Genomic DNA, 12,284 nt, shown 5'->3' on the forward strand with positions numbered 1-12,284 from the left:
TCTTAATCAGGATATTAATAAGGAACTAGCAGTTTATGAAGCTTTTGGAATAATCCACCAATTTTTTAAAATTAAACACTATCTAAAGATTTGCATCGAAGCGTTTTTTTTTGATAGTGATTTTAATCACTGTCAGATATCATTATACTTGATCCAACTATGCCACGTCACCACTGTGCCGCGACCCCCCTGTGCTGGGTTTTTTTTTTATTAACTTTGTTGTCTATTTTCACCGTGACGACAAAATAAGTTTGAAAATTTTTTTTCCATAATAAAGTACATACATTAGCTTTAATTTAAGATATATATAAAAGTGTAAAACTTTCGGAACACTTTCAAAACTTAAGTTGAAAAAGTTCTACTTTCTATATGCATTTTTCAGATTTTAACCCCCCTGTAATAATGAAAATTAAAAAAAAAAAGTATGTTGACTAAAAGAAGTATATAAATATTATTTCTTATAAAAAAAATGTATTAATCCATACATTTTTCAAAAAATTATAGCATTTTAAAGTTAAAAATGTAAAATATAAAATCGAGAATTTTAGCACAAAAATAGTATACGGTAGCCATTTTCACCGTGAAGAAAAAATAAAGTCCGAAAATTTTTTTTTTCTTCGACTAGATACGATTTGATCTTTTGACATATTGTTGAAAGAAATCGGTTCGATTAGAGCTGAGAAGAAGTGGTAACAGACACAAAAAAAAACATATAAACGCACTTTTTCTCAACTCTCACCAAACCAATTTTTCCAGCGTTACGTCAAAAGATCACAAATCGTGTTTAGTCGAAGATTACCCTTAAAAATTGAAAAAATTTCCCTTGTTCCCTTAAATGAAGAAATCTCTAAGAAAATTTAAATATAAATATCACTAATTTTCAAAATTTTTTCAATTTATTTTATTTGAAACTGATATACTTTTTTTAAAAATGACCAAATCAATATAATTATTTTATATAGATACGTATGGTACTTACCAATCATTTTGTACTTTTTTTTCTATAAATTTCTATCTGCCAGTTGAAGAGGATTCGAAATGATAAATTTTTCAATTTAATTTAGAAAGTGTTCCGGAAATACTGACACTTTTATATATACCTTAAATTAATGATTATGTAATATACTTTATTATAAAAATTTCGGACTTTATTTTGTCTTCACGGTGAAAATGGCATGATATCTTTACCTATCATTACATATTTTTTTATTATTCTGACTCTTTACCTGCTCACAGGATGGGTTTTAAAATAACAACTTTTTCAACTTAACTTTTGAAAGTGTTCCGAGAAGTCCTACACTTTTATATATATCTTAAATTAAAGCTATTATAATATACTTTATATAAAGAAATAAGGAAATAGGGAATCATGTAGCTTTTGGAATAATCCACAAATGTTTAAAAGTAAACACTATCTAATGATTTGCGTCGTTTATATTTTAATCACTGAAAGTATAAAATTAGTAGTAGTAGACAAAATATGCAAAAGTTATAATTAATTTTGTTTTGCTATAGTTACTAACATTTTAATAAAAAAATAATTACAACAAACATTTGGATCTCATAAATTTTTAAAAATTAATCTAATGGAAAAAAATTTGGATAAAACTGACTTTTATAAGGATAAATCGTCTTTTTTAGATATTAAAAAAAAGTTGAGAAAACGTATAGTTGAAAATAAAACTCATTACGCTGTTAAAAAAATTATTCATACTAAATATTATCAAAATGTTGGAACAGTTGACCAAGTTATAAAGGAGAGGAAAATTTTTAAAATTTTGGGTAAAATGCCAAGTGCTGTACGAACATCACTATTAAATAATGGGTGGATAGAGAAAATGCCAGAAAAGACTAGAAGTAACTAAAACTCTTTCTTTAAAAAAAGTAAAAACTTTTAGTTTATATTCTTTTTAATTGCCCTAATTTATGTGAAAAGTTCTTTTAGTTTGTAAGCTAAACTAATAAATATCAGCCTAACTTTACAAGAACCCCAAGAAGGGTCCACCCTGGGCCGAGGCAAAGCCGGAGCACCAGGGATTTTGTACCTTATTCTATGGGGAAAGGTAATGAAGAATAGTAATTCTTTAAGATAACAATGATTAAAATTTATTAATTATTATAAGTTCATTGTTTTTTTTTTATTATTATGACAAAACATTTTAATGAACAATTAAAGCATACTAATAAATAAAATATATTGAATCAAATTAACAGTATGTGAAATAAAAATACTATAAACAAATAAATGATGGTCAAGGATTCCAAAAGAAACTATGAGTAGAAGGTCTAAGATAATAAATATGAAACCACAAGTCATAACAGAAACAGGTAAATGAAAACAGATCCAGTTAATATGATTCCTGCCCAATAAATTATCTTTTATTTACATACATTATTTGGCACACATAGCGGTACCATTATGATTTATTGCAATTAAAACTAAATGTCTTCAGACATACAGGCTTCAGAACGGCCTTTCTATTTTGCGAGTTGTATAATTACACATGGCCCATGTGGTTTAAACATAATGTTCACATAATCAGTATTTAAGAGTTCATTTCAGAACGACTTGACATATAAAATATTAACTGGATCAAATAATTAATTTAATAATGTACCAACAAAAGAAAACACAAAGAGAATAGGAGGGTAACGTGGGTATGACAGATCCATCGCATGGGTCAGGGTAAAATGGACATGTCACCAACGTCAAGTGTAGAGGACCCATTAAGATGTTCACCATGTCCACTCTGACCACACCCGAGAACCTGTCAACTCACGTAAGGTGAAGAAAGAAAAATTAAAGAACGGGAAAAATTGACCATATAACATACTCTCACATCATAGTTACAATCCATATAGTCATTAACTAAAAAATAAGAGGATGACTAAAAAGTCATAGCCCATAACACAATGAAGTAATTTACATATGCAAAACAAAATATAACAAACAGAAAAGGAACAAATATACCATGTTATAATAATTCGTTGTTTAATGACCAAGAAAATGTATTGGTGTTGATGCCATTATGATGGCCAAGCCAAATTGAAAAACTTTACTCCTCCATCACGGATTAAAATATTGAAGAGACGATGCCATTGATCCAAATGAAGAAGAAGTAGTGAAGAAAACGAATGATGATGATTGAGAGCATCTTTTTTGAACATAACCATATTTTTTCTTATGCTAGCTTGTTCACACATGGGAGAGGGTACTTGACAGTGTGTTCATTATTATGGTTTTTTAGGATGAGAATCACAGGTGGTAGGAAATATATATCAATTTAATAAATAATTATGTGTGTATGTGTAACACTGAACCTACGGATGTACGACACGCACTGTTTGAAAACAGTTACCTGTGACCTGATACTCATGATAATTTTATTACGTTACAAGTTTTGAACTTTCAGCTTTAAAAGCAACAAGAAAAAAAATAATTTTTAACTCAAGTTTAACTCTTTTTTCTAATGCTTTTTTATATGAAAGAGATTAACAAGTATAAAAAATGTTTGTGAACTCTATAAATATATTTATTTATCTAAAATAACGACATTAAAATTTATACTTTTTACTCTGTATAATTTAAATTCTTAGATGATGGTTAAAGTTTAATTTAAAAAGAATGTATAATATTTAGTTCATATTTTTAATTTTAATAAGGAAATTCAGTTTAATGTATTAACGAAATTTTAGTTCTTAGTTGTTATGTTTGTTCAGCGTGGACTCTATGAAAATAAATACGTTTCCAATGTTTAATGTTTTAAATATATATCAGTAAAATAAAAAAAAATGAACTATAAAATTTAATTTTAATATCTACTATCGAATCCACAAATTAAATTTGTTAAGGTAAAGGTCTTTTTTAGTTGCACTTATTTCATTTATTTTAATTAAATTCAAATCCAAAACTTGTACAAAATTACACTGTAATGAATTGTTTGATAAAAAATTAAACGAATACCAATTAATATTAATATATACAATTAATATGTTAATATTTGTATTAAATTTCAATATGTTTTTATAAAAATATTTACTAATGTGGGAAAAAAAAATTTTAGAACTAAAAAATTATTGATTTTATGAATATACAGATTTTTTCAATTATCATAACACATTTAATTACTTAAAAACATAATTTAAAATTTCTGAAATTATTTTAATTTTGTAAAGAACTGAGTAGGTTACGATAAACGGATCACGCATTATAATCTACTCATTTCATTTTATTGCCACTGGTTCAAGTAGTTAATTAAATTTCTTTTTTTTGAGATACACAGTTTTATTCATTGCATGAAAACGTACAACGTGCCAAAGCTGTATCGAACAAATACGAAGCAGGTCTTTTATGGTTAGACGACGAAAATTACCAAATTGACTGGACTAGACTCGATCCCGATACTATAGTGAACAGGTTTCCAAGGAATAATAATATTTTTAAGTTATGTAGCAATTCTATGGCCGTTGTAAGATCCAACATTTGTAACATACCTGGACAATTTGATAAGTTTTATCCGAGAACTTATTCAACAGATATTAAAAATGTATCAAATCATATTATTCTCGATTATTGTATCACTGCATGTGTATCTTTATTGAAGCTATTTATCTCTAAATTACAAATTGATAAATCTACTGAAAATGGAGAAGTAAGAATGAGCTTATCATAATAATAATTAAATTAATATATATTCACAATTTTCTAATCATTAAAAGGTTCCTTTATCATCCGTTCAATTTGCTCTACGGGTATGTCGATTAATATTTGTTGATAGGAATCAAGTAGATACTATCTGTTATAAGGATTCTGAATGGAATTATTTTTTTGAAAATTACTACAAAGTTGCACATTATAACAAAAATTTTATTGTATCTAAAAAGGACCAACAAATTGCGAATGATTTGAAATGCAACATTGAGGTTTTAATAGATAAAATTTCAGTATTAAGCCCTCAAACCGTTATTGATGGTTTTAAAAACATTTGGATAGTTAAATCAAAATTTCAGTCAAATAGAAATCCAATTTTATTGAACAAAATTGAAGATATAATATCAACATGTGAAAATTCCAATAATTGTGATCATGTTGTGCAAAAATATATTGAGACACCAGCATTAGCTATTAAAACAAAATTTAGCATTATTGTTTGGATCATAATATCTACATTAAACAATAATTTCACTATTTGGCTCTATCAAAACTGCTGCATTAGGTTTTGCTTACACGACTTTTCCTTGACAAATTTTTCGTCTTTATCTCATTTTACTAATCCTAAATCAAAATTAACAATAAATAGTGTAACACGTTTATGTAGTTTAAAGAGGTTAAATCATGAACTGTATGCTGTGAACATAAACAAAAAAATCGATCACTTAACATTAATCCTAAAAATTCGGCAAGCCATAATTACTTCAGTTACAGCTAGTTTCTACACGACAAACTGTAGACCCAATTCTATTGAATTATTTCAGACATCGTTTATTTTGGATGAGAATTTTAATCCTTGGCTAATAGAAATTAAATCAGATCCTCGATTGTCCCTAAAATCACATTCATTGTCGTCTGTAGTCGATGACCTAGAAAAAGGATTTGCTAAAATGATAATAGAAAAATGCCAACAAACTAAATTTGGTCTCTTCAATCTAATTTATGAAGACTCCATGTCTCAAAATTATAAACCATGTAAAATGATATATGAAAAAATACCTATCATGAAGCACATAAAAAATAAAAGAGATATATCTCAAAAAGAGCAAGTTCAGCAGTGTAATGGTTGGGATAATTTTGAGTTGGTCGGTGGAACGTATATTGAACAAATACAAGTAAATGAAGAAAATAATAATGAATTACAAACTGAGAAGTTTAAATACAATTTTAAATTATTAAATAAGATAGATATTTTAGAATCCAAACTAATAAAACAATTTTGGCTTAGCAATCTTCAAAATGCAATGAAACGACTCAACAGTAAGTCAAAGATTAATGAAAATGAAGCTATTGTTTGCTTATCTTTACTTGAAAAGTGGAAGGAAAGAGTTCGATCAGTTCAAAATTTTTATAAAAAAATCTTGATAAAGACTAACACACAAGAAAATTAATCTTTAAATTTTTTTTTTTTTTCTAAAATTCATTTACATAATTGTTACAAGTTTTAAATTAATTAAAATCACGATATTATTATTACTAAAAATCATATTTTATTTCCAAATTGAAAATTCAGAAAAAATATTTTAGAAAACTTTTCTATAACGCTTCTCATTTAATGTAACGACATCATAAGAAATGTATATCAGTGTCGTGGCTAGGTTTTGTGCTAGAGAGGGGGAAATGACATTATTTTCGCCTTATCACATACTCTTATTAGCCCTAAAGTTATATACTATTCATTAAAAAAGGAGACTGATTTCTATTGTTCTTATTGTTTATAAAAATTGACCTGTTTCCTTACTTACTGCACACTCTGTATACTGTTAATAATAATAATTAGCCACAGTATAGGCAATAACCGTTTTAGCACAGCCTTATCTATGCTACTGGTATACGTTAATTAAATATATTTGTAATTATATAACTTTTCACAATAAGAGATTTTAAAATAAATTTCTTAGTGATAAAAAAAAATGTATATAGAAAATAAATCTCTCATTTATAAAATATATATAATATGACCCGTTTTTAATTTTTATTATAAAAATTAAGCGGTTCTATTATTTAAAAAAATCACACCCTGATATTTCTATAATATTCTAATACAAACGGAAGGGTTCTTCAATATTAATATTATAAATTTTGATCGGATTTTTAGATGCAAAAATTTTATACATGTTGTAGTTTTTATATTAGTATTAGTAAATAACTAGTTTGGATAATCAATAAAACAAATCATAAAGTTTTCTTAATTATTTCATTATATACATAACTAAAAATAATTTTTTTATAATTTGGGTGAAGAAACATAGTTTATTGAAAAAAATCAAGGGATCCCTAATTTTAGATAACAGTTTTAGTGTGGTGTAGTTTTTTCTTATTTATGGCGTTCTCCTAGAAAATTTTCATTATGTAAATAACAATAAATGGGCTAATATTACTCATTACCTTGATGCCGATTCATATATTACTGTGGTACGATAGATTTACACGCCTTATAAATACCTGAAAGTCAGTGAATTAAAGTGAAATTTACAAATAAATTTGTTGAGATTTCATTTTTAACTAGGCCTTGACTAGCTGGGACCTACGAGCCATTCTTGTAAGTAGACCTCTGATTCCAGTAAGAGTAACCGGCTACGCCGGGCACAATAAGTGTTTTACAGGAAAAATATTATATCAGAATCAGTGTAACGAAAATATATTAAAAATTTAATTATTAAAATTAAGAATTTTCAAAAAAAGAATATGGTAAAATGTATTGGGTATAAGGTTGACGTTTGATAATGAGGTATTCTCCTTGGACGTATTCAGAAATTATTTATTTATTTATTATAAATTATACAGGCAATAGCCCAAAAAATACAATATGTACTAGACAGTTAACTTGACAACTTAAAATTATCTAATAACTAAAAATGAAACATTAATAAACTTAAGCTTGACAAAGAGAAAAAGAAAAATTTAAACATAATCAAAAATTTAAATATTAAATATGTAGGCTAAATGACTACATTAAAAATGAAAAGATTGTAAAAAATCAGGGTCATTATTTGCAGTGCGCATTAAACGTGGAAGAACGGAATGAAAAATATAATTAGAAGATGAATGAGGGAAGGGGCAATATAGCGAGTTGAACAGTAGGACAGGAGAATCAATCAAGCCAGCTGAGAGTTTAGAAAGGAAACGGATATTAGAGTCATGTCTTCTAGCAGATAAGGAAGGAAGATGTAAGAAATTTTGAATAGGAGTTAAGTCATGAGGTGGATGGGGGATATTAAGGATATGAGCCGCAAAGCGTAAAAATTTACGCTGCACTCTTTCAAGCATTATAGAGTCGGTAGCTGTGTAAGGATCCCATAAAACCGAACCAAGGATAGGGCGAACTAGTGAACAAAAAAGATTTTTTAGTGATCTTTAGAGGTGAAATTCATGAGAAATTCTCTGAATAAAACCTAAAGTTTTCAGAGCCTTATAACATACTTCTTCAATATGAAGTCGAAAATTTAAAGTAGGAGTAAGACGAAACCCAAGGCCAACTATAGAAGGAACAGAAGAAATAGGATGGTTATGAAAATAGTAAGTTGAAGATATAGTATTAGAAATACGTGAAAAAGTCATTTTATAACATTCAGAGGTATTAAAAGTCAAGCCAATTGATTCAGCCCAACTAACTAAGCGATCTAGATCAGTTTGAAGTAAAATAACATCGGAACTATTATTAACACGCATAAACAATTTGAAGTCATCTGCAAAAAGGAGTATTTTAGCATGCTGTAAAACAGAATTTGCGCCATTTACAAAAATGGAAAAAAGAAGGGGATATCGGATTGAACCTTGTGGAACACCGTAGGAGGGGGTTATCACTTCAGAAGCACATCTATGAACATTCCTCATCCACCACATGATTACGAGCCAGTAAGTCAAGCTCTGAGACTTATTTTTCTTTCTGTTAGACGTGATAATTTTGGTATCACTTTTATTCAGCGTCTGATCGAAGGTCAAGTTGATGCTCCCAGGCTTCTTGGAGAACTATGTTTTCGGATTCCTAGCAATACTAGGCTTCAGTGTAATTTTTATATCCCCACCAATAAAACTATCTTCTCCAGGAATGCTCCACTTATAAGAATGATGTATAATGCAAATAATAAAATATGTTATTAAACCATTTATAGTACGAAGTGCCACATCCTGTTTTATACAATTTACACTATGTATATTTTATTTATTATTTACCATGTCTTTTTTTCTCTCTAATATTAAGTTAGTATAAGTTATGTGTCTATTAAGTTGTTATCTGTTGTCCAATTTTTTATTGTCTGTTAATTTTGTAAAAGCCACTTGGCGTTGATTTAATATGATAATAATAATAATAATTTACCCACTGGTTTATTTCAGTTAAATATGAAATTAACCAAGAGAGGAGTGGTTCACCAAAACCAGCTTGGAATAGAAGTTCAGACAGAATATTATTTAATCCTTTACCAGTCCACAGGGGGGGATTCAAAATGACAACTTTTTCGCAAAAAATTAACTTTTGAAAATGTTCCGAAAGGTTTGACACTTTTATATATATATCTTAAATTAAAGCTATTTTTGTGTGAAAATTCTCGATTTTATAATTTACATTTTTTACTTAAAATGCTATAACTTTTTAAAAAATGTATGGATCAATACAATTTTTTCATGAGAAATAATATTTTTTAATAATCTCTTTTTCATTCGACATACTTTATCTTAATCAGGATATTAATAACGAACTAGCAGATCATGTTGCTTTTGGAATAATCCACCTATTTTTTAAAATTAAACACTATCTAAAGATTTGCATCGAAGCGTTTTTTTTTGATAGTGATTTTAATCACTGTCAGATATCATTATACTTGATCCAACTATGCCACGTCACCACTGTGCCGCGACCCCCGTGCTGGGTTTTTTTTCACTTTTTTTTCTTAAAACTTCCATAACTTTTTCAAAAATCAACAAATAAACATAATTTTTTTTGTATTGAAACCTTATATATTTGTCTTTCATTATATATTATTTTTTTGAAAATCTAACACTTATTCTGCTCACAGGGGTAAGTACAATGTAATCTATGTTTTCGAATCTCCAACAATCTATTGCGTAATAAACCATTAATAAAAAATTAAATAGGAAAATTAATAATTAATAAGAGAAACAATTAATGTGTAAATCATATAATAAATATCATAGACGTAGATATTTTATTTTAATTATAATTTAACAATAAAAACCACATAATTAATACAACTATAACCCTCTATTTATTTATATCTTATTTAATTATTTACCCATACAATCCATCTATCAAATTAACTTTCTTTTCTTTCTTTTTATTTTTGGTTTATTACACTTGGTAATAGTTCTAGACAATATCAGAATAGGTTCGTTCAGGATCTGGTGATAAATCATCATCTAAAAATAAAAACAGCATTGTTAAGAAGTTTGTTTATAAAGTTAAATGCTAACATACATACCATCAGAATCCTCACTACTGCCTTCAATTTCTTCTTCCTCGTATTCATAATCATCTTCTGCCTCCAAATAGTCTTCTACCGATGGATCATAGTGAAACCCGTCTTCATGAACCCGTGGTTGTATCTGTCCAAATTGTTCAATAAACAACTCACGTTCGTTTTTTTTTTTTTTTTAACGACTGGCATTATTGTGGGCCGCCCTGAAGTAATGCCTCACACTTCAGGGCGGCCCACGCCGTCTTAATAATTCACACCACCACGTTGCGAATCAGCCCGAAATTAATCAAGAACTGATTCGCAACGTGGTGTGGCCCCCTCCCGTTAACCGGATCCCAGAGTGGGAACCGTCAGGGAGGACTGCCATAATAACTCACAAGACATAAAACATTACACAAAAAAGAGAACCTAAAGCACTGGCTTAAACCAGCGCCTCAAGTCCTCCTGTGCCGGGCGGCGTGGCTGCCTCTGTCTCAGGCGTTCCGCTTCCTCCTTCTTTAATAAGACGGATTCGGCGAACGCCTGGACGAGCCTCCACGCTTCCCGACTCCTCAACATCAGGTCCACCATGGACCCGACTCGGAACGAACGTGGACCCTAATCGAGACTCCAAAGAGTCACGCTCCTGGGCCCACGCCTCGCACCGGAAGAGGGTGTGCGTCGTACGCGATGTTCCATAGCAGAGGCCCGAGAACTGACCCTTGCGGGACGCCTCCCGTAATAGGTCTGATTCTCGGGCTCGCGGCGCTTTCGTAAGAGATGACCCGATCGCTAAAGTACGACCGGATCATCCGCCCGAGGTAAGGAGGCACCCGAAACGCGTCCAGCGCTCCGAGGATACTCACGTTCGTCTGCTTCAGAAAAATTTTCGGTTTCCGCGACAACACATTTACAGACAAAAATCGTCTTGATTTGCATGATGTTTGAAGTGTTAGATTATAAGTGTATAGGCATGATTAATACAATTGAAAATATTAATTTTTTAGAGCAGAGTATAGGGTATTTATATGAAAAACTAGCGTTAATGGCTTGTCATTACTATACCTGTGTATAGTTTTGTACCTCTATACGCATTGTGGTACTAATAGACTTTACTCTATCCTTTTTTTTTCACCACAATAATAATAATCAAATTAATTATATATGAATTTTTAGGTAAATAAACAACAAACATGTTATATGTTACTTATAAGTTTTATTTTAAAAATATTATCCATTTTGATTACATTATTTAATTATAGTGTAATATAAANAATAAACACATCATGATAAAATTAATACCTTCTCAGCTTCGCATCGAAGCTAAAAAATTTTTAGTACTAAGAATAATTAATATACCAATATCTTAACATAAACATTTTGTAAAAGCTACAATAAGTGAGATTTAAATTCATATGGAATAAACATGATGGATATGAATTATCTTTTGACATTTGTGTTATACGAGGGCATCCAATATCTTCCGTGTTAATGACATTTACGTGTGGCATATACTGTTGTAAAATGTCTTTTTTGTAACCCTTTTATAAATAAGTCTATAAATTTTAACGAGTTTAAAATACTCGGTAGTTCTTCAATTTCTACGTCTCCGTACTAAGGTTGCATTGAATGTCTGAGCTTTTTCAACCACGCGTTAACATTTCGATTTTTTTCATCTGTTGGAGATGCATGTTTAAATATCTCGTGTACGTTCATTCAAAAAACAAAACGTCCTAGAACAAGATCCGTATCCTGCACGTACTAGTTAACAAACTAAATAATAGGCACAGCAATAGCTGATTTTAAGTGTATATTGGAATCGAATAACGAGTGTCATATAAAAGAACTATATGCAGTGGATACTAACACTTATGTTACACAACACTGGATATTTAAACATGCAACTCCAACAGATGAAAAAAATCGAAATGTAAACACGTGGTTGACCGTCGTACGAGCTGAGATTATGAAAATATACGTTAACAAACTTGGGCGTTTTTAATTTTTAATTTCAATTTTTACAAAGCGTTTTTCTAAAACTACCTGAAACGAATATAAATATATATAATCTCTTTTTTAGCTTCGATGCGAAGCTGAGAAGGTATTAATTTTACTATGATGTGTTTTTTTTTTTTTTTTTTTTTTTTTTTAAAATC

General features: G+C 29.2%; 1 protein-coding gene across 1 annotated transcript in view; it reads left to right on the top strand.

Moving 5' to 3' along the window:
• The window catches only part of LOC126900929 (protein monoglycylase TTLL8-like), a 12,322-nt gene extending 6,132 nt beyond the window's left edge, over positions 1 to 6,190 (top strand). The window contains exons 2-4 of the mRNA XM_050676966.1: positions 1,642 to 1,857; positions 4,273 to 4,652; positions 4,720 to 6,190. Coding sequence (XP_050532923.1) covers positions 1,642 to 1,857; positions 4,273 to 4,652; positions 4,720 to 6,102 — 1,979 coding nt within the window. The 3' untranslated portion in view covers positions 6,103 to 6,190. The remainder of the gene's footprint in view (positions 1 to 1,641; positions 1,858 to 4,272; positions 4,653 to 4,719) is intronic.
• The last annotated feature ends 6,094 nt before the right edge of the window (positions 6,191 to 12,284 follow it).

The sequence above is a fragment of the Daktulosphaira vitifoliae genome, unplaced genomic scaffold (genome assembly GCF_025091365.1).
Source record: "Daktulosphaira vitifoliae isolate Bord-2020 unplaced genomic scaffold, ASM2509136v1 Scaffold_3, whole genome shotgun sequence".
Lineage (NCBI taxonomy): Eukaryota > Metazoa > Arthropoda > Insecta > Hemiptera > Phylloxeridae > Daktulosphaira > Daktulosphaira vitifoliae.